Source organism: Mycteria americana, chromosome 9 (genome assembly GCF_035582795.1).
Source record: "Mycteria americana isolate JAX WOST 10 ecotype Jacksonville Zoo and Gardens chromosome 9, USCA_MyAme_1.0, whole genome shotgun sequence".
NCBI classification, from domain to species: Eukaryota; Metazoa; Chordata; class Aves; order Ciconiiformes; family Ciconiidae; genus Mycteria; species Mycteria americana.
Window position 1 is genome coordinate 4,082,313 of NC_134373.1, and position 23,300 is coordinate 4,105,612.

The 23,300-nt window shown below is 45.4% G+C and overlaps 1 protein-coding gene across 3 annotated transcripts in view; it reads right to left on the reverse strand.

Annotated features, from left to right (window-relative positions):
• Positions 1–23,300, reverse strand: part of VWC2L (von Willebrand factor C domain containing 2 like) — a 55,555-nt gene that overhangs the window by 31,056 nt on the left and 1,199 nt on the right. For 2 of the 3 annotated variants that reach the window (XM_075512048.1, XM_075512050.1), the window contains exons 2-3: positions 21,586–22,049; positions 2,296–2,425 (exon numbers count right to left, since the gene is read on the reverse strand). In XM_075512048.1, the coding sequence (XP_075368163.1) occupies positions 2,296–2,425; positions 21,586–21,996 (541 nt within the window). In that variant the 5' untranslated portion in view covers positions 21,997–22,049. The remainder of the gene's footprint in view (positions 1–2,295; positions 2,426–21,585; positions 22,050–23,300) is intronic. The other variant, XM_075512051.1, reaches the window with a different exon arrangement.

Sequence of the window (23,300 nt, forward strand, 5' to 3'; positions counted from 1 at the left end):
GTGACAACAGAGACTTATCTCGGCGCCTACTTATTTCTATCATTTTGTGACTTATTTTGTTTCATTTGCTAAGGATAAAGCCAAAACTACAAGCATTGGCCAACTATTAGCCAGTCAGCTCCAGCTGCAGCAGGAGGAGCAGAAAGCCCTGCCAGCTGGGGGTCTCGCACCTCATCCCTACAGCCAGGCTGGGACACAAGAGGGGCTCGGCTCCCCTCTACAGTAGCCCCCACGCAGATATGCTCCTCGATCCCAAGGAACAGCCACGCCACCGTGCCACCTCTCCCCTTCATCCGCCGCTGGCTCAGAGCTCTGCTACAAGCCCCCGTCTCCCTGGCCCCAGAGACCAGGAACCCCAAGGCACGTAGGCTGCTCTTAAGAGGATGGTAAGAAATACTTCCCTGCCTAAAACAGGTTTCAGAGAACTTTGTATCTCCAACAGATGAGTGAAGAGAGCGGAGAAATTTGGCAAAGCCTTGGAGGAAGCCTCCTGGCTTCTAGTTGAGGGTCCCAATCTACACTGTGCCCTGGAGCCCCTTCAGCAGGTGGCTGATTTTCCTTCTGTCCTCTTGTCCTTGCTCCCATCAGTAGGAGCTGCTGCCTTCCTGGTTATCTGGGCACCCCGCCTATTTTTGGAAGAAAGATGCTGCCCACTTCTGGTCACCAGGGATGTTGGGGACTGCAACACGGAAAGCCACCAACCCCCAAAGCGGGGGAGTCTGGTTACTGGGGGAAGTGGTCACGGTGGTGCAGGGTTGGTAGGGAAATCCAGCAGCTCCTGGATCTGTGTGAAGCCACCTTTGAGTCTGCACTCCTGGGAAGCCTGAGTGATGCTCACAGTTTGGATTCGTGTGACGCGAACCAGATGGGAAGGAATCAGCAAGTGCGGCCACCGTAAATGAGGGGGATTCAGCATGGTACCCTACAGGCGATGGGAACACAGAGGCCAAACACACACGAGCGGTGTTCGTTCAGGTGTCAGTGAGTCCGAGCTACGGTGACAGGAACGGCAATGGCCACTGTTACCCCTCCCAGTCATCAACCCAAGACATCAATCTTGCTCAGTGCGATGGGAAACCTCACACCCAAGTGCAGCAGGCTATAGGCGAAGGTGGTGGATAGAGCTGGTTAACATACCTTTTCTCTGAAGATCATCAACAACAAACCAATGAAATTTCCTATGAACATTTTCTGCTTTTCAACAGAAACATAAAACTCTAAATGAAAATCTTTTAAAATATTTTTGAGTAAAAATCATGGTTTAATATAAAACTCAGGATTTCAAGTAGTATTTTTGGTGTAATTTTCCAGACCGGTCTTAATTTTGCCAATTCCTTTAGTAAAAATATTTTGCATTTCCAACTGCTTGCTTTTTCTCTGTCTTAAAGAGCAGAAAATGTGTTGAAAATGTTATTTCTTTGGAAACATTTTCATTTAGATCCAAAAGCAACCATTACTCTTATCCAGCAGCGGTGATGTATGTAAGAGGAAATACATATGGGTAGTGAATTCCAAACACGAGAAGATGAGTCTAAGCAGCCATTTCTTATATGTTAAGAAAGCCATGAAGAGGTTTATGTGAAGCTAGCTCACCTCTTAATCTGTCTTCGTATCTACATTAGGAGAAAGGTGCTTTTCCAGAGACATACGTGCGTACGGGCTGCGGTACAAGACCAGGGAGACCTTCTTGGAAACATATTTATTTTCTAAAGGGGTACTTTCAGTCACCCCAAAACCTTTCTCGAAAGGATTGCTGAATCCGTCTCCAATTCATGAAATCGTTTCAGCAGGACAATGAGGGCCAACGCTACCCATACAGACTCCAGCACACAACCTACAACATTACAGGCTCGGTGGGTGTCTTACTGGTCCCAGGGGGAGCTTTGCCATTGATTTCGGTGAGTTTTCCCCTGGTCTTAAGTAATAACCATTGGCTTCTTAGTTTAGGGACAAAGACTCTCTCTTTTCTTATATACTTGATTTCATGTTAGACTAATTATGAGAAAAAAGCAAAGATACCAAACAACTATCACCGATATCAGGGCTCAATCCTATAAAACCTTACTCAAGTCAGCAATCCCATCAGCTTCAATGAGAAGACACAGGCCATGAAGGGCAGACTTAATTTTCACTGTTCCCACCTCGTAACTGAAGCCCGCATGCAAGGACAAGTAACAGCCCCAACGCCAGCCTGTGCCAATGGAAGCAAACCTTCTGGCGATGCATCGGTAACAACATTTTAATGAAATGTTTCCTTTATATCTCTTTGTTAAAGCCAATACAGTACTTTCTTACCATTTTTGCAGATAGGACAACACTGTTCTGGTTCATAGACTGGGTTGACACACTCGGGAACTGCGCAGTCTGCTACAACACAGTGAACTTCATTGCTGGGCTCGCAGCGACACCATTCGCATGGCGAGGGCTAGGAACAAATCTAAAATTAGCCCATTTCCTCCCGTAGCTCACAAGTTTGCAACATTTCTATCTTGCCATAAGATAAACACATCAGCGTTTAATACCTCTTGACTGCATTCATTCATCATGGGTAATACAAATTAACCTATAGGACAAAATAGCAACATCTGAAATAGGCAACTAGAACATTTGAAAAAAAACAGTGAGCATGATACTTGTTTTCCCAGAGAGGGTGCCGGGTTTTTTAGCTTTTGTCAGACTTCAGCTCCCTTCATCAAAAAGACTGAGCTGAAGCCCCTAGGTTGTACTTCTGCTCTGTTGTTGTCTTACACATCTAGCTAGCAGCAGAGCAGGATTTTTGGAAGATCACGAGTGGTGGTTCCTCCCAGGAAAGGAGGACAGGGTGCTTTTCCAGGTCACACATAGCTCATGTAGACCACCACTGCCAGCAAACCCCAAGCTGTCGGAAAGGTGCTGCTGGGGTGGCCTGTCCATCCGCCAGCCTCTCAATGTGCTTTCATTCCCACTTTTCAGAGCAGAGGAGAATAGCGTTGCTCTTGGAGGGGCAAAAACATTCTATTTTGTGTTTGTGCAGCACCTGCATCAGCACTGCAGCACTCCCATAACATAACCATTAGGTCTGGTCCTGGCCCCACTCCTGCCGGTTTCAACAAGGCTTGTGAACAACTGCCTCACACAGAACATGTAAATAATTAAGAGCCTGAATAATTCTGCTGAAGTCAGGGAGCTCTGCATTAAAGCACCCAGCTAAATGGTGTCATTTCACCTCCATCAATTCAAACAGGAATCTCTATCTGCCTCCAAATAGTCGAGAGTTGTCACTGTCTCACCCTTTGAAAAGCCATGGAAATCTGTTGAAAAATAGAAAGGTCAGTGTTTTAAGGTTCCCAGTGTCCTTATGTGTGTGCAAGTGTGATGAAAGGACAACAACAGAGCTGAGAAAGGAGACTACGGGGAAAATTTGAAAGGAAAGTAACTTCCTTTCAGTACGTGTAGGTTCAATACCTAATTCCCAATTCCTCAGCAACAGCAGGTCCACCACTAACACTCGAACGAGTAAATGTGGGTATTGGAAAAAATTCTGCTTTCTGTTGCATTGGTGGGAATCTGCAGCAATGGGAATGCCTCCCTATTAAAAAAAAAAAAGTGAGATGCAAAGGAAAGGAGGATTCATCCCCGTGTGTTTCAGACCCCAGTGATGCGTGGCTCATTTCTACAAGAGAGATACAACCTGTGAGCCCTGGTTCTGGCAGGTACAAAGCTTTTCAGTTCACCTCTAAGAAGCTCCATATGTCTTGAGTCAAATAATTTATTCCCAGGAAATTCATTTCTACCTTAAAATGCACTAATTAAAGCTTCCCTTGCTTTGTCTCAGCATCTGCAGTCTATAATTCCCATCACCTCTCATTTGCTCACGGCTTTGGCAATTTAGATAAAATCAGCACTCCTTGAGCAAGGGAAGTCTGTGGAGGTGGAATTCCTCTCTCTAATTATCTTTCCACATTCAATCCTGCTTTGATTTCTGTCTGAAGCACCAGGAATCTAAATTCATTTGACTGACATTTCTTATTCAAGGCTATTTAATAAGAAGAAACAATACAGAAGAAAATAGACAGAACTATTTGCTGAGGGATCAATAAGAAAATTGCTGCTTTGTTTTTACTCATTTTAATGGCTAATTATATGGAGCAGTAGAACTAGAGTTTGTGATTTGTGGAGGCTTTCACTGATGTATCCTTCAGGACTTGTCCCCATCTTCACTACTACAGTGGCTGCAATGCTGAGAAATACGTGACGCATTTCCAGGACTGCAGCCCAATCTACGGCTTAAAGATCATCAGCACAAGTAGAAGATGCCACTGAACGACCCTGCAACTGAGTAAATGAGACATGACATACACATCTTTGCTTTTGCGTTGTTGGTGTCACCTGAAAATGACACTGTAATAAACCATGATGTTGCGTGACACTGAAAGCAGCTTTTCAGAAGGGAAGAACCGCACACAATGAAAGGAAAGCACACCTCGGTGGTACAAGGAACGAGCAGCCAGCAAATGAAAAGGCTGCTTTGGTATGAACGACGAGACTTTTCTCAGCCACCTCCTCTTCCCAATCTTATCAAGTTCAAGGTACTTGGTCTTGCCTCTAGGATATTCCTCTATCTGACTACTTTCTTCGCTTGCCAGTGCCCCTTACTGTGGCTCTTATCCACATGCTCACCTCCATGGGTGACTCCAGCCTTCCTGTCCACTTATTTTATGAATGTCTAGGTACCTCCTCCCATGGGATGTGCTCTGGGATCTGATTTGCAAACCCCTGCCCTTTCAGAAAGGACTTTGCCCCAAGCACACTGATTGAGCATCTTTTTACTGTTGTCTGTGTGCTCTGCATCCCTGCTATTAATTTCCCTGGAGCTACCCTTGTCGTGGAATAACTATGGGACATTGGCCAAAAGAGTCTTCTATTTATTTACATAGGCATTATGTAGACCAAGCAGCAAAATGACAAACTGGGAACCAGTGAAGAACAGGGAACCAGTGAAAGATGTCCCAAAGTTTTGTTTCCTGATTCTTCCATCTACCTCATTTGCTCTTATTTTTCTCCAGATCACGGCAGTTTGTGGTCAGTGGCGTTCCCACCCACATGCTGCTGCTTCGCTTGCTCTCTGTCCCAGCACAAGTACTGCTCATGATTAGGAGCGTTTCACAGGATCCACCAAGCAGCTCTGCCAACCCTTGCAAGTCCCAGAACCTGGATTTAAAGATTTATCCCCCATGGAAGGGGGTGGTTTACACTTTTGTAGCCACTGAAGTTGAAACACCAGCTAACACCAGTGCCTGAAGAGAAACTCTCATCCCTACTGAAAAACAAAGTTGAAAAAATGCAGAGGGTTTCTGAAGTATGAAGAAGAGAGGACACAAATAATTGTGTGGCCATTCCCACATGGACAGTGCAAACGCTTTATTGGTGTCCCTTAAACTGGTATTCTAGAAAAAGTGTTTGGGCCAGAAGACGATTTATTCACTCCACCCATCCAAGGCAGAATAATCTTAGAAGACTCTCTAGGGAAGGATTTGTTAGGAAGGATTTCAAGAGATGTTGGTGCAGGAAGACTCTTCTTGCCATTGTCCAAAAGGAAAGGCTGTTCACGGTGCCCAGCCATAACACGGACACGTGTCCACACAACAACTGCATGGTCCCTTACTGTTCAAGGTATGTTTTAAGAAATGGACCTATCATTAAAACCAGAGGAGCAAACTGGGTCCTTTTGTAGAAGGTATCAGTGCAGCATTTTGACTTGGGAAGACTGGTGCAAAGCACCTGAAATTCTTTTTACCCAATGTTCGCTTACAACTGGGGTGAGAGCACCAACCCTCAGAACTAAGTGATGAAATACGTTCTTTGATATTGTTGTCAGTGCAGGGGCCAAGTCGAGCCAAGTTGGTGGGAAGCAGACGTGGCCAACATCTAACCACCATTCAAGGGCTTTTGAGAACAGATGAAGTGGGACACAGAGCACAAAGGACCTTCTCAGTCTCAGCACTGACCCTGATTCACATCTTCTTCGGCCAGTCGCTTCAAAGAGACCAAAGTAGCACAAGAACGTGGACCCTACATACCCCTGTTTATAACCACACCTAAGATCACGGCCCACCTTCTATTTCTCTTCTAGACTATTGATCTCAAGGAGGACTGTGACCCCAGGTTTGGCTGGGAGGGCAGGTTCGTTCCCTGCTTCTACCAGGGGACGGCCCCATCCCACACAGCCGGGTGGCTGGAGGAAGGAGCCAGCGCTCATCCAGTTGCGTGGCTGGAAAACCTTAGTCTCGGATGCTGTCAAATGGGAAACGTCTGCAATCAGCAGAGTTTAACAAAGAAAGAAGGAAGGACAATTAAAACAGCGAATAGAAAATATGTCTGGCTAACAAAGATTTCATGTGCATGAGCACATAATGATAAACTTAATAGATGATATAAACAAGCAAACGAAAAAGGCAGCAAAGGAAACGGAACGAAAAACAAGATACACCCTGAGCAGGGGAAATCGGGAAGCCAAACAAGATGTGGATACCGTATCTCCTAATCTTCACTCTCGCTCCCATACAAACCAGCTCCCCACCATTTTCACCTTCTTTTTGGAAGCAAATGCCAGCACATATAGGAATGAACATGAGCCAGCAGTGTCTGAACATGAGCCGGCAGTGTGCCCAGGTGGCCAAGAAGGCCAACAGCATCCTGGCTTGTATCAGGAATAGCATGGCCAGCAGGGCTAGGGCAGTGACCGTGCCCCTGTACTCGGCACTGGTGAGGCCGCACCTCGAATGCTGTGTTCAGTTCTGGGCCCCCCACTACAAGAGAGACATTGAGGGGCTGGAGCGTGTCCAGAGAAGGGCAACGAAGCTGGGGAAGGGTCTGGAGCACAAGGCTGATGGGGAGCGGCTGAGGGACCTGGGGTTGTTCAGCCTGGAGAAAAGGAGGCTGAGGGGAGACCTCATCGCTCTCTACAACTGCCTGAAAGGAGGGTGTAGAGAGGTGGGGGTCGGTCTCTTCTCCCAAGTAACAAGCGATAGGATGAGAGGAAATGGCCTCAAGTTGCATCAGGGGAGGTTTAGACTGGATATTAGGGAATTTTACTTCACTGAAAGGGTGATCAAGCATTGGAACAGGCTGCCCAGAGAGGTGGTGGAGTCACCATCCCTGGAGGTATTTAAAAGACAGGTAGACGTGGCACTTTGGGACATGGTTTAGTAGGCATGAAGGTGTTGGGTTGATGGTTGGACTAGATGATCTTAGAAGTCTTTTCCAACCTTAATGATTCTATGATTCTGTGAATTATGATTGCTAACATCATCCAGCTACTCCTCACAGTCATAAGGGGCTCCCTCTCTTATGGGGTTAGGCACCATGTGGGTGCTTTAGTAGCTTTACTCGGCTACTAGGTTTCATAAAACCACAGAAATTTCATACTTCTGAGAGGTCTACACTTGAGCACTCCAGCAGGCCCTCAAGTCATCCAGAAGGACTGGTGGACAAACAGAGAGATCGCATGATCAAACAATTCTTCAGGAAAATAGCCTAAAATACTAATTCTTCCCAAACTTAAGGGAGAGGTGAAGAAAAGAAAATGGAAAATTGAATTAAAAACTCAGTGTCTAAATCTATTCTTTTATACTTTTCTACAGCTGAAGAGATCTGAATCAAACATTTTTTTACACCAAGGCAGCTGGTACAATCACACAAAGAACCGATACAGAAAACTTCAAGTTTTTAGGCAAGATCTTGCAAGAAGCTTCTGCAAGACCGAAGCTTTACTGCCCCTGAGCCATCTCATTTAGTCATAGAAATTCTCTTGTCCCAAATACTTACTGAACCTCCCCTGTATTTCACCCTTAGCTCATGCCTTGTCCACAACTACAGCACCCTAAGCCACCCCTCCGCTGCCCCAAACATGCAAAAAACTTCTCTATAACACGTAGGTTGCTCTGCAAAAGCTTATTACTGAGTAGTAAGTATTCTCCTTGAGTGAATGGAGAAAGCATATATATGTATATATGAAACATTATACTGCAGCCCTCCTCTTCCCTGCCTCCAATAAGGATTTCTCTGTCTACACGGCTGCTTGTCAATCACTCTTAGCTGCTTCTACACAAACATCTCTAGAGGGATGGAAAGGGAGTGATTTACCTAAGACAAACGAAAATCTCTGAAGATGACATCTGATTGATACTTTTTCTTTACCTGTTTGTTCTGTCAATCAGAAGCAATTTTCCTCAGTTTTTGCTCTGCTGTCACATTCACCAGGCTAACTGTGGTTTCCAAGTGTGCTCGTTTCAGTCCTGTTATGTGGGCTGTCACCCAGCTCAGAAGAGATCTCAGACCAAGATTTAAGGCTGCAGGCTCCTGTGATCAGCTGTGATTAATCCAGCTGGCTTCACTCAGACTGGGGGTTTGAGGCTCATCCCCCTCCAGGAGCTGGGAAAATGGTGCCCATTTTCCACGCAGCCGTCTGAGAGCAAAGTGTTATTTGGCACCCAAGTATTTCAAGAGCCAGTGGATCTTATATCATTAAAACAGACTATACACAGACCTGCTACTCCTTGAGACTTCCCACTCTATGAATTTAGATGCCAGCTCCTGATTTCCTCCAGGCATGTTTAGCACAGCCACTTCCTCAGACTTTGGACCTCTCCTCACCTTTTCAAGAAAAGACTTTGCATTGCATGGTACTTTCTTCATACCCGAGTTTTCATCCTCATGGAAGAAGGCTTACATGCTAGCTGGAGCTAGCACGCAGGCTGCTCAAAGCTACTGCAAATTCTTGCAGTTGCCCTCTAGTCATCTGTTCTGAGATCCAGTTAGCAGGATTTATTGGGCCGCTCTCTTCCCCCTCCTTCCTACACTCCCCAGCTAAGCTTGAAGAGGGTGTTTGTACAAGAATGTCCCATAATCCCATACTCGAAGACTTCATCTCATTGACAAGGTCCCATGAAGTGGTCACATAGGGACCATGTCCTCGTGCTGTCTGACTATGGCACAACAGCCCTTCATTAATTACACACAGCTACTAGCAAACAACCACAGAGCAATACAAACTTTCCAACTATTCTATCACAAATACTTGACATTTCTTTTGAGGAAGGAAATAGAGAAGCTTCATGTAAGTGTTTACAACCATCTAATCATGTTACAATAGACACATACTGATCATCATGCAGGAGCTGTTCAAGTTCGCAGAAGACAATCTAAGTACTTCCACTGAATTGAATAGACCTGCTATTGTGGCCTGTGATGCTTTTCACAGTCAAAGAGGTATATTTACAAAATGGGCAGAATGACTGGAGAAATCTGCCTGGTTGACTGGAATTTGAAGCGGTGTATAACCGAGAAATTAAGCCAGCGGGCTTGCCTTCTGAGCCCCACGGAAACCCAAGGACCCATCACACCAGAGCAAATGCAGAGCAGGTGCCAGCACTCCTGGTATCACTGCAAACCTTAATCAGGCATGTTAGCTCCCACCTCCTTTAACCACCAAAAAGGAAATGGTGCGTAAGTATATGCCTTTCCTAGATTATACTGGAAAGGGACAAAATGCTTTTTGTGGTAGTTTTACTGAATACAGAGTTGCAATGCTTTCTCCCCCTTTGAGAACATGATTGAAAACAAAGTGCAAACCCCTTAAAAAGAAGGAGATGCCATCATCTCCATTGCTACTGATGTCAAGGCGGTTTTGAGTGCAAACCCCTTAAAAAGAAGGAGATGCCATCATCTCCATTGCTACCGATGTCAAGGCGGTTTTGAACGCAATGGAATTGAATTCAATTCCATTGTATTGCATTCAAATGCAATGCTTCTGCACGCAGTTGTCAGTACCTTGCCTTAGATTCAGATCCACTAGTTGTATCCACACGCATCTCCTGCCTACATGTCCCCAGGAAGGACTGGATGTGTTCCATCCCCTGCGACTGCTGGACTCCAAGGGAAGGAAAGCTGAAAACCATTGCTGCTGCCAATCTCTCCATCGCTCGGTTTTCCAGAGACTGTGTGCCAGCACTCATATGGATAATCACATTCAGCCTCCCCCCTCAGACAGGCTCAACTGATAGCATCCTGCTCTATGCAGATAAAAACAGCAGGAAAAGCAGAGCAATGTAAAGTGAAGTCTGTCAAATTGGGCACTTACATCTTAAGAATAGCTGTAACTTTTAATGCCACTAAGGACAATGGCAATTCTGACGGAAATGATTTTTGTAGCTACAGTTTCAGGTGGTGAATTTATTGTCAGGAAGCATGAAAGGGAAGAAAGTTAAAAAGGACCTGATGAATAAAATCGGAGGCAAAAACAGTTTCCGCATTACAGCTGAGGTGGGAAGTCATAAACCAGGGGAGATGAATAAAAAAGAAACCGGGATAGCATTCATCGAAGATACTCCTGGAGTCAAAATTAGAATCATTTTCATTGTTATTGAAATTGCCTGTGATCTCAGGCAGATTAGCAGGAGACTGCAGGGAAGTTCAGAGAAAGCTTTCAACCGAGAAATTTTGCAGGTGCCAAGCTGCGGAGAAGGGGCTAGCCAGCGAGTCCCACTCGAAGGTGAGACTGAAATCAGCCCACTTCTCTTCTGGGCTGCTCACTTTGCCTTTACTATTAGCAGTGCATAAATAACTGTCTAAATGGTGTTACAAGTTTGGTAAATGGCTCTTTTTTGTGTGGGTGTGCTAATACAAGCACTTGCACGGGACAAAAATGTCAGTCGTTTTTGTCACTTATTTAAAAAAGAAATCATCCATCCAGCTAGTGGAGACCCAGTATCAATTAAGCTACGGAAATCGTAATGACTTGGATTTTCCACAGGTGGAAAGTTCCTCAAATAAACAATCCGGTGAGTGATTATTAGATGAGTACAATCACTGAAAATGCCATCAGGTTGCAAATGATTTTGCAACAGGAAAAAAGTACTAAGTCATTAGATAATTTATTTGCAGTGAAAAACTGGAGCTGTATCCTACTTAAATGGAGCACTAGCAATACAAATGAACTGTGCCATCCAAAAATTGAAAAATGCTTGCACCATACTGCAGATGGGCTAAAACAAGGAGCTGGCTTCCAAGAAGCAGCAGAAGTGGATGCTGAGATCCTGTACTTCTAAGGGAGCCCCCAACACGCACACAAGCATTGCTAATGTAAGACCGAAATGAAATGACAAATTTCCCACTCAACTGAAAGGACAAGAGAGACACAAATGCACTACTGAAAACATTTTCTATAAATGGCGACTCCATCCTATACTCAAAGCAGCCTCATCACAAGGAGGCTGAAGAGGACTTGCCTATTTTCTTAGCCTACAGGTGCTGCAGCTCTCCAACCAAAGCTCGATTTTAGTTACCCCTAACTGCTGCTTGTCCATTCACAGCTACAGGAGTCTTTCCAGCAGGCTGGTGACCAGGCTTGGATTCTGGAGATGGAGAGGCATAAAGATGCTGTAATCCCCCCAGGTCAGGTATACCTCTCCTCCCCTCAGCCCCAGACCATGCCTGTCCATACCTGGAAACAATATTATCCCTGCCATCCTTTTGTAAAAATTCCTGGGGAGCCACGACAGATCAGCAAGCCAGATGAGGGAGAGATGCACAGAAGATGTGCCTCACCGTGGGTATCCTGGACCCACATCTGATGATTTGGGATTGTGATGGCATTAGGAGCTTTGTACTCATATATTTGCTATGTGCCACAACTTGATGGGTTTAAAAGGCCCCTGGAACCACGTCTGGGTCTGGAGAGTGACTCCTCCATTAGCTGATGGGAGAGAGACAACCTTGAGCCCAGCCCTGGCCCTTTTTCCACAGGAGCTGTGTATCTGCAGCCTCATAGTTGTTTTCCTCCCTTGAGAGCAGCAGCGGAGCTTTCCATACCAACATGACTCTGCACTTTTTTTGGTAAGAACTCTCTTTGTTTTGATATATGTCTCATTTTATTCCTTACAATAGTTGCACCTCACCTACCCCGGGGCTAAGGGGACTGGAGGTCTCCATTACTTTGGTGATAATTTTTATGACTCTATTACAACAGTTCTTTAGTTCAGACATGCCCAGTGCACAGGGAAGAGGACTCCTTTTGAAAGGTTACAGATATGACAGATGGGACCGTGGCTCCAACGTGCGATGCGCGGCCTCGTTCGGACACAGACAAAATGTTTGCGTGTGCTTCACATTTGTTAAGCTCCTTTTAATATCAATAGGGAAAGCGAGCCCAGCTGGCAGCTTCCTGCTCTCCATTCCCTCCCTGTCGGCTCTTGCAATGAAGGAGCCTCGTCTAGGAGAAAGCCTCCTGGGGCAGGGAGAAAGGAACCAAGGACCTGGTCAGAAAGGTGACCCCTTTTACATGTGTTTTCCCTATACCTGAATCTGCTGTTTCCGTCTTCATTCATGCCAAAAGATGGGAGCAAGTGGCGAGATCAACTCTATGTACTGATAAAATACTGAATTTGTATTAAGGAGGTAGGTATAACATAACCAGCCATCACTGGGGAGGAGATCTGGATCTTGGTCCCATTCCTTCTCCTGCAGTTTTCTGTCTGGATCATCAGATGCACTTTCCACAGCCACAGTACAGGCCAGGTAGATTTACACCAGTGATGGATTTGGCCCTGTGACTCTTTTACTCACAAGATACCCAGCTGATGGCTGTTCGGCCGAACTGAACGCGATCTTTGGGGTCAGTCTGCTTTGTCTGAAGACAAGCTCCGTGTCCCCACGCAGCTCAGGCAGCTGGAAATAATCATCCTGGTGGGTGACTCCTGGCTGGGTCACGGCAGTCAAAGGAAGGTGTGAGCTCCTCTTGCTGTAGGCCCCACACTGCAGACTTCAGTGCCGTATTACCCTCAGCCTCAGCGTTTCGCACAGTTTTGCACCTCTTGCGCCCTAAAAGAAGCCGGTCCCACCCCGCTGGTACTGCAGTGGGAGCTCCCGCGTCCCACCGGCACACCAATATGCCCCCTCCTTGCCCCCGAAGGAGCAGCTCTTTCCTCAATGCTTTGCTCTTGCTCACCTCGGCCGAGCTCAGGATCCCCTCCAGCGTGGGAGCTGGAGACAAGAGCTCATTACTGATCTCCATGAACACGCCCTGTTGCTGTATTGCCTTTTTCTCCTCCCAAGGAAAGACATGTTGGCTGAACCCAAGTCTATGTCCAAGGAGCGGTTAGGAGCTGACTTGCTTTTTTCCTTTACATTGCTGAGAGTACAGGAGCTCAAGGGTGCTGAGAACCCACGACTACATCTACACGCATGTCCCCTTCTCCTTTGCTTCTCCAGGCCCTGCTTCAAAGCCTCGTCCTGCCAAGCAGTGAGTTGTGGTTGCACCAGTGGGTTAACGACACGTGTCTGCTTGGGTTTGCTGTGGTTTTGGTCTCCTTTGCTCCTGGGCTTTGACACCGGTCCTGTTTTCATTGCATGTTGAGAGGTGGGAGGGGGGCAAATACATCCTATCAAATACTGACTTGTTCCTGGTTGCTTTTTCTCTCTCATTCTCCATTATCTGTAGTTTTTTGATAGCCTAGCCTAACTTCTTACTTTCTGGCAGCTGGCAAGGCGGATGAGGCTTCACGGGAGCTCCCTCAGCCAAATCCTTATCTCAGGTCAGCATCATGCAAACGCCCCAGAGGAGCATCTAACTGGTACCGAACTTTACACCAGTGTAACATCCCAGTGGGCCACCTGTGATCCATGAAGCTGCAGCAGTTCACAGCAGCGGAGAACCTGCCTCACCTGCCCCACAGAATAAAACAGCTCTTTACTAGCTCGCACTATGGAGCAGGCATTTTCCAAATTCCCCTGTCTGCCCATTGTATCCAGCTGCCGTTGCTTAAACCCTCAGGAGAGAAGCCAGCAGAGTCTGGGAGGTTTCTGTCCCTCAGGGAATGTTATCACATTTGGTTACGAGCACAAGCTGGGAAGGATGTGAAATGAAAATGAGTTTGAATAGGTTACCTGCGATGAGAGAATACGCTGGGGTCTGCTAACACAGGGAGCACACTGGGTTAACCCTCAGTCAGAAAGGTTTTCCTGCCCGGGATGACCACAGTTAACAGACTGAGAGACTCCCTGCTTCGAGGAGCTGCTTCAAACCCTGACGCTCCTCCAAGCATACCAATTTTATTATAATTCCCAAAGAATTACCTCTGAACTGTACCACAGAACAGAGAGTAAGGAAGCCTAACACTACGTGTATTTTTATTTTGCAACTAGACTGAGCATTGTCATTACATGATTTACCTAATTATAGTCTTAAAAACAATAACTAGGATAATTAGCTAACTGAGCATTATTTTTAATGAACGCAATTCTGCGTAAAGCACATTCCAGTACCAACAAACACACACCTGCACTTCCCCTCACTCTGGTAGGAAACGGTCATGTAAAAAACTTCTCGCCAATCTGTCAATGTTTCTACGGACAACATCCTTCTTCACAAGCTGACGACTTGAAGACCTCATGCTCACCACCCCTACAGAGATATCTTGGGTGACAAGATGGACATAGCTTAGGAGAGCCAAAGGACGAGCGCTTCTCTCCTTGGCCTCACTGAGCATTGTCTGGCATGATAATAAAGCCTCAGACTTGATTCTACCACTCTTGGAAGGAGCTGGTAACAGTTGCATGTACTACACAACCCATTTTCTTAACAGCACAGCTCCAGCAGCAATGGAGGGGAGAGGAAGTGCCAGAGCCTCTTCTCCGGCTGTGCAGAGATATCTCCTCTCTTTCAGTAGCTCTCTGGACAGCCCCCAAATCTGGAAGCAAGCAGGGCCGATGGGCTATTTCCCGGAGCAAATATCTGAAAGCCCAGCCACAGCTTTGGCGGTGCAAATGTTGGGCACGTGCTCGTTCCTGTGTCATGTTTACTGGAAAAATACCAAACCCTTGGGCTTGCACGTACAGGCCGCATTCCGCACTGCACTCCTGCACTGGTGCACTGTGATTAAAGCACGGGGGCTTTTGCTTAATTCCTCGTGGTTTTTAATCATGCTGATGCTTGAGTTTTGGGTCTCATCTATTTCAATGGGGAGCTTTGAGAGAGTAAGTGTGTAGCGGAGCCAGCGCCACCGACCTTTTGGGGCCTCCATGTATTACTGTGATCTGGGGAAAACAACAGCATGGAAAACAACAGCCAAATTCTGAATACAGCCCATCTTCTTTCACCTATTGTAATAAAATACTTGTGCATAATGTAATATATATGTTAGAGAATCAGTAGCTAAGTATATAACATAACTTAAAAAATAGGTATCGCTATAGATCAATATGTGACACGCCTATCTGTTTTAGTATGTTTTCTTGGTACAAATTATGACAGAAATACAGTAAGTCAGTAATTTCAGATTCCTTTGCATAGACATTGTCACTGTAATTTTGCCAGGAGGGAGATAATAAATCATACTTTTCCATCTGACTGATGTTCTGTTTCCCCTGTCTGATTTCAATGGCTGTATGCTATCTTCAGAGCTGGCATTGTTCATGGCTCCTTTTATTAAAGCACAGGCACGTTATTGAAATTTCTTTTGTATTATGATTTTCTAGCCGTACGTGAAATTGCAGAACACACAAGAAGAAGAAGAAGAAGAAAAAAAAAGCCCCATTTGTTTGAGTCATAGTAGAAAAAAAACCTGCTGTACATATCCTGGAGAGAAAAATGCAAATATTAAAATCGGGGCCCCACGCTGGCTTGGGTTAGTAATCAGTTTCTTGTAATTTATGAGCAAAGATCTAAAAACTACTAGTGATTTGGATGACTGGTTAGTACACTTACTACCAAAAGGTTTTAATAATGCTTGCTCCTGCGATGATTAGCTTGCCACGATTTGAGCTCTTTCCAAGATTCACCAGGAAACTGAACACTCATATTACAGAGCAGAAGCCCAGTAAAGAACCTTCCTTTTCTCCCCACCTTGGTCTTCTAGTGGCTTAAGGAAGCTGCTCAGATTTAAGGTGTCGTATCTCTGTTCTCTCACGCCAATATAAATCACAGCATCCACAGTCCAAACCTGCAGCTGGAGAGTTCAATGCGCCTGGGCAGGGCTGAGGGACTCTCAGAGCGGCCCACTGCACCACCCCAGGCACCCGACGGTTGCACGCTTCTCCCCCTCACCTCCCCTTTCAACCCAGGGCTGCAACAAGCTCTGGTTCTTCGCCTAACAGCGTCATCCCGTCAGTAATGCTCCGGGAACGACCCAAGCGTTTCATTCATATTTGATAAGGTTGCGCTCCCAGGCTGGGTAACTAGTGGTCAGAGCAAGGCTGTAGCTTGCACCACTTAATTTCTATTTCTGGCATGGTTCTGGGGGTTGGGGAATCACTTTTTGGTTTCATCGTCTCCTTTTCTCCACTGGCAGAATGGACACACTTGCATGCGCTACGCTCTTGCATGCGCTACGCTCTACACTCTCGCTAATGCCTTTTGATGAGAGGTCTTATTTTGTTAAGTTATATTGAGATAATTGCATTAATAAAACATTTTTAAAGAGCATTAACAAAGGAGAAGGAGGTGCCACTATTCCAAAGTAAAGGTTTCCATAATGAGCTGAGAATTAGTATATGATAATGCTATGCTTATATAGTCCCTCATTTATTTTGGATTCTGATTATACCCCGAAGATCCCTGTTAGAGCTGTGATCCCTACTGTGCAAAGTGCCACTCAAGAAGACATAAAGTCAGCGAGATACAGAAGCCCTAGCTGAAGGATTACAGATGATTTGTGGACAAAACAAAGCAATGAACTCAAGATACAGTGGCAGGAAACATGGGAAAGAAAAATAAAGTAGAACTCTAGCAGTGAAATCCTGGCTCTTTTCAAGTCAGTGGGGATTTTGCTCAAGAATGAAACTAAAATTTCTCCTTTCCTGTGGTTTTTTTTCCCCCTCCCGCCCACCACGCGGAGGCCTGCCCAGGGGCAATGGGTTGTTCTCCAATCTACACTGGTGTTTGCTGCAAGGGACAAACATTTGGGCGTCACCTAGGGACTTTTTGAGCAAGGATGGGTTTGGGAAGGGAGCAGTGAAGGTGGAAGGGGAGAGAACAAGGAGGTGAAGTCACTGGAAAGGGCAGGCAGATGAAAGGCGGCAGCAGAGTACTCTGCCAGAGTACTGGCAGAGCCAATGGCTGGGTGAAATTGCAGCTTTGTGCTTGGCAGAAAGCAGGACGGCCACTGAAGAGCACCCAAGAAACGTCCTTGATGTTCAGAGCTGTTTCCAAGCTCAAGTTCACAACTGCAGGTTGAAGCTGCTCATCTGACCGGAGTATCACCAGGAAGGCCAAGTTGTGATGCCAAAACCTCTCGTGTTCCCACCCAAAGGATAACTCACCCAATGTCCTGCAGGCAAATGGAGATGTTTTAATGTCTGTGGTTAGAAAATTTCTGCCATTGACTTTGAGAAGGATGGTACCATGCTACCGAAAACCACGTCCCCAGGACTCACTCTCCTGCAGGGACAGGGAGCAGTTCCTGCCTGTAGGATCTAAAATGAAGAGAACGTTTCAAGATGTCAGCTTGACAGTCTCTTGTGAACCGATCATTTCCCAGTAATGGTATTTTGCTACATATTCATACAGGTCCATAGAAGGTTATTCTGCATATGCCTATATTGGGTGATGAGAGATCTAGGAAGTTCACAAGTGATTATGGACTTTTCAAACTGACAACCTAATAATTTTCAAAAGGCTCCTCACTGTGGCTACAAATGTACCTTAAACAATGCTGTAAATTGCATTTCTTAAACGCGGGTAGGTGTGTGCTTCTCTGCCAGCAAGTTATGCAGGAGAGTAAAAACTAATCAGCACTTAGGAAAACTGTTGGCTCACTGACATTTGCACGATTTCTCCATAAGCTGCCAAAGAACGTCCAGCGTGCTGGCGGTACACTGTCTCCTTAAGTTTACATAAGCTGCTGTCTGGGAACATTCATTTAAAACACAACCATGTGTACTTACAATAACCGAGACCGCTCTCTGAGTTGTTATTTGCTTGTTTTCTCTCTCTGGGAAGAAAAGGGAGGGTTAACAACCTCCCTGAAAGATCTCTGCTAGTACAGGCGAGCACGGAGCACCCAGGACTCAGACCTTAACCTCCAGGACTGAAATCAAAACACGGCTGATGTGTGGGAGAAAAAGCAAGCTGTTAAGTGACCCTGAGAGTCCCCGCCAGATCTCTCTGGAGAAAACAGAGACCGCCTGAGACTTGCAGCATCCTTCACACCTTCCTTGCAGCCACCGCAGCTGCCCATCACCCCGCGTCCGCCTCGGAGAGGGACCGGAGGAGACCGGAGAGGCCAGATTCGAGGCTGACAAGGAGAGAAGTGGAAAATGAGGTTGGGAAAGAGATAGAGGGAACCCAGTAAAAGCCACCAGACCTCCCCTTTCTCCTGCGTACTGCTCCACAGGAGTCGAAATCCTGAACACCAGGCAGGAACCTACATATTAAACCTGTTTGAGTCGGATCTTGATTCACATTAGGGAGACCACGCTGACCTTTTCTGCGAGGGTTTCTGGTGGAACTGCAGCCGCAGCTGAAGCTGGGGACAAGTCCCAGGCAAACCAAGGGGATGAGGCAAGCTCCGTATGGGCAGCTGGGGCTCGAGACCCCCAAAGATCTCCCAGGACCCATACCAGAGCTATGAAGATGCTACATGGGGTTACTAAACCATCTGTCAGGGACGCAAGGTTTTACAAAAGGATACAAGAAAAACTACTAATGGGTTTAGATTTACAATTGAACTTCAGTCCAGCATTTCATTTGTACATGTTAACGACCGAGGGACACAAGCATAAACATTTGGACAGCTGTCTAAGCTAGATGGCTTGTTGTCATGTTTGTATTTTGCCCTTATGATTGTTATGAGTAAAAGAAATCAAAGGTACAAGACCAGTTGAGTAGAAGAAAGCTAAATATTCAAGAAATGGGTCTTTATCACTACTCCTCTACCCTGAGAGAGTCACAGTTACTGTCAGTGGTAAGAAAAAAAACGATTCAATCACATTTGCATTTTTCACCCAAACCTAAACAGAAACGTAGAAACAAGACAGGAAAATTCTCCCAAACAGAAACCTCTCATAGATTTTTCTATCCTAGAGAAAAAAAATTCCTAGAGAAAAAACCCCCCTAATTTGTGAAAGATCAGGCAGTTGAAATTTCTACAAGATGAGTCAGCCCTGGTAATACTACTAGAGCAAGCATGACTGTTTGTGTGCACACACTCACAGGCACACACTTGCAGAAGATTTTTAAATGGAGGCTAATTTCAGCAGTAACCACGCAGTGACGAGCGCTTCTACGGATGATGATTTGGAACCTACATATTAGAAGAAGTAAATCAAGTGGGTAAAAGGGTTACGAGCCCACATAAAAAAGTGCCTCCATTTCCATTGAAAGCAGTCTGGTTTTGAGTCAGAACGACTGGAGAAAGCCTCTCTTTGGCAAAGACAGACTTCAATGTGTGTGGAATGGACTTGAGAAAGTTTGCAGACCTTATAAATTCAACAGGACGAGGGCAGAGCAGAGCGCAGAGCCTACAAAACCTATGGACTGCTCAGAATGTCTTCTGTGGAGATAGCAGATAAAATCTTCGTTCAGCTGAAGTAAACAGTAAAATGCTCCAATGCTTCAATGAAGATTTCACTTCATAGCAGCAGTTTCCTGCATCCTGAAGTTCTGTCTTTCCTATAGCATTTATAAACTCATAGTTCATGGGTGCTCCTTTTTTTTCCCCAAAACACCCCTGGAAGTGCACAGGAACCTTCTACTGCCTGAATCTCTTCCACTGCTCAGAGGAAAAAAAGAGTTTCACTATTTATTCTATGTAAACACATAGATCGAAAAAAAAATCAGTTTCTGCCCTATTCTACAAGGTATCGAGCTCTCAGCAAAACACAGGTCCAGGTCAAAAGCTCAACTGTCGACTAAATTAAGTCTGAAGGATCTCACATTAGCCCCGAACTGAGGGTTACCGTGTGCAAGAGTGGCATGCCACCATCTCCTTTGTGTCTCCCAGAGGATACTGGAACTTTGCTTTCCGCACAACACCCCACAGTTTTTGAACACAGCAAACAATGAACCAGATTGCTCCAACTCCCTCTAATAGCCTTTCTCCCCTCAATTCTGTTTCTCTATCCGTTAATCTGTTATCAGGGTGCAATTATGTCTTTCAGGAAAAGTGATTAGTACTTTTGTATTTCATTCACATGCAAAAGATACTTTAATGAGAAGATCCATCTCATTATTCTCCCACTGAAATCTCTCCAAAAAGAATGCTTATAACTTTCACATCAGAACCTGACCATGTGGCAAAATTACACCTAGGTGGGACACTTCATCACCTGACAACAGAGCAGTCAACATGGGACCACTGAAGCCTGATTGTGGGGTGAAGTTGGGTTAGGCCTTCCTATGGCAAGAAGAAACTGTTATTTAAGCAGTTCACAAAATCAGCATCTTCACATCCCTCAGCAAAGCAAAGCAGAGAACAGGTTGATCAGGATGGCCCTCAAGGAGATGTTCCTCATCTATTTGTTTTGCCTTGTGACTATGACATTAAACTGACTTGCCCATACTGAGTGATTGCAGTTACACATGGACAGAAGATGAACATAAACCATACCTGATAGAAGAAAAGAACTAAATACTACCTTCACTGAAAATGACAGTAACTGGGCAAATGGAAATAGTGATCTATGTTACCGACAACTTGTGAAGTACACAGACCTATATGGAAGTATTTTCATTGTCAGAAAAGAAAATAAATTGGAAAGCATATAATGAGATTGGGCATACAGCCATGAAGAGTTATAGGCTGTCGTTAATTATGGAGGTACGAATCTTAAAGCCATGTGACCTGGGAGAACAAACTCATGCCTACCTATTGCCTTTGCAGACCCTGTTCTTCATTGTGAAATGCTATTTTCCTTAGCAGAATTGAAAACATGCAATCAAACTCATTAGAATGAGAGATGCAGGTTGGGAAAGGGTAATGTTTTTTGAAAATCTAGTCTTATTTTTAAGATATAGTCCAGAAGGCTTTCTTTACAACATTCCTAATAGGAACTCAACCATTACAATTAAACCCCATACTTCTCCTTACTTGAGAAGGTCATCTGCCTAGAAATTCACCTTCTGCCACTCTAGACAGCTTTATCACAGTTGAAAGGAAAATACCAAACATAGCTTGCAATCTACTTCCTTGCATTCTCATACAGTGACGAGTAACAACTCTCAGTACCATGCCATCAGTTTTTGCTATCCAAATTGGAAAAGGGGTTCTTAACAAGCACTCAGTATTGGTTTACCACCATTTTTACAGACGCCATTGGTAGTCCAACCTGAGTCATGCTATGAGCAAAGAAGGAGTTTGTCCGGAGCAGCAGATTCAGAGGGCTGGCATTGCACATGGGGACTTTTGACTGACCATTGGCCCTCACTTGGTGCACGTGAGGGAGGAGGTGGCAGCTTTCACATTAGCCAGACCTGCATCAAAGCTAAAAGGGTCTTCAGCTTTAGCACCAATTAACAGCAGTGAGAAAATACTGAGTGCCTTTCAGAGTCCCCACGAGAAATACAATTCCTATAGCACAGTAATAATAAATACTGAAGAAAGGGTTTCATACCTTAAATTCCTCCAAGATTTTGTAATTTTTCCCATGATATTCACAAAAGTTCTTCACTTCTTTGCATTCTGGACAGCATCCATTGTGTTCCACTTTTGTACACTTTGGGTGGATTTTAGGGCATTCTGGTTGATCGCAAACAGGACCATCCTCAGTACAGACACAGGGACAGTTGGAATGTCCCGGGAAAAAACGTTCTCCCAGTTTGTACACAAAGCCACTGTCATCCACACAGCCCTTCCCTCGGTAGTCATCAAAGATCAGATTGTCATTACTGGAGGTCTGGTCCCCTTCGTCGGCGGGGTAGTCTTCATGATTGATGGCAGCTGGAGTGACCAAAGCAGGGATTACAAACAGAAGTATCCAGGCTTCGTGGATATGAAGAGCCATCCCCCTCCTCAGCTTCTCCATGGGATCTCAGTGCCAGACAGAAACAGCTGCTTCCATAGGGAGACCAGTGTTGTCTGAAAACAAACATTTTTAAGTGAGAACAAACTCAAAATTCTAAGGAATATTGACTTATAAAGGCCGTACTTTCAACCAGCACCCAAGAATAAATCAGTGCTTTCAAACTGCACAGACAACTATCACCGTTTCTTTTGAATTAAGCCTCAATTGTTGTTAAAGAGAATAAAGCATATGAAATACATAAATTAGACACACGTGCCTGTAAGCATATGCCCACAAAATCTCTATAGAACTGGTAGCTCACAGAATCATCTAATTTTTACTTTCCTCATTCGTGCAGTTGAGTTTTCTGATGCACCAGAAGTTAAACTAGCTGCCTGAAATCACATGGTGATGGGCAGCTCAGAGGGACTTGAACCCAAGTTTGAGCATGGTCTTAAATCTCTTGCTGTAGCCACTGTCCCTCTGTGCTACATATGGTGCACAGCCCCCTTCATTAAACTGAGGTGGGAAACCTGAGCTGAAAATTGAGATAAGCATAATCTGTGTGTATATCTGTGTCCAATATGAAAGCTGGTGCTGGGTTATACTTAGTCTGGAAGAGGTGGAATAGCACAGAATTTTTTATATGGCATTTCTGAACAGGAAGGGGGACTACCTGGGCTACCAACACAGCCCAGCCTGCGGCAGGTCCGTATAATCCCGACAGAAGCAAAGATGTAATTCATCTTCTCCATTATTCAGCATTTCAGTAATTCCCAGAGAGAAACGCAGAGAGCAGGATGTTAAATGCCTGTGTAATGCATGGTGCCGCTGAAATGGGTTTGTCTGATTAAGCTGGAGCCTTTCTAAAACTTTGGGAGCGATGCAGCATGGCCTGACCTTTGGAGAGCTCTGCTTAAGGGGTCGAGCCAAGGACTGACCCAGCGAGGGAGAGGAGCTTCGCAGTGCCCCCAGGAGAGGCAGCTCCAGGCGAAGGCTCCGCGTGCGTGCCTCGGGTGTGCTACTGGCTGCCCGCGGTGCCACACCACTGCCACCAACACGCCGTCCTGCCTGCACACCAGCCAACAGCCAGCGCAACCCCAGCAGCAAAATGGTTTCTGACCTCTCCTAAGAGAACTGGGCAAAGTATTACAGGAAACTTTTACATGAGATGAAATATTAGCATTAGATGGATTGAGAACGATGGAGGTAGTTGCTGGCACACACCAAAAATGGACTGTTTGGATATGTGTGTGTGATTCCTTCTCTTCCTGCGTTCCCATACTGTGCACACACAGACACACACAGTATATACAAAACATGCA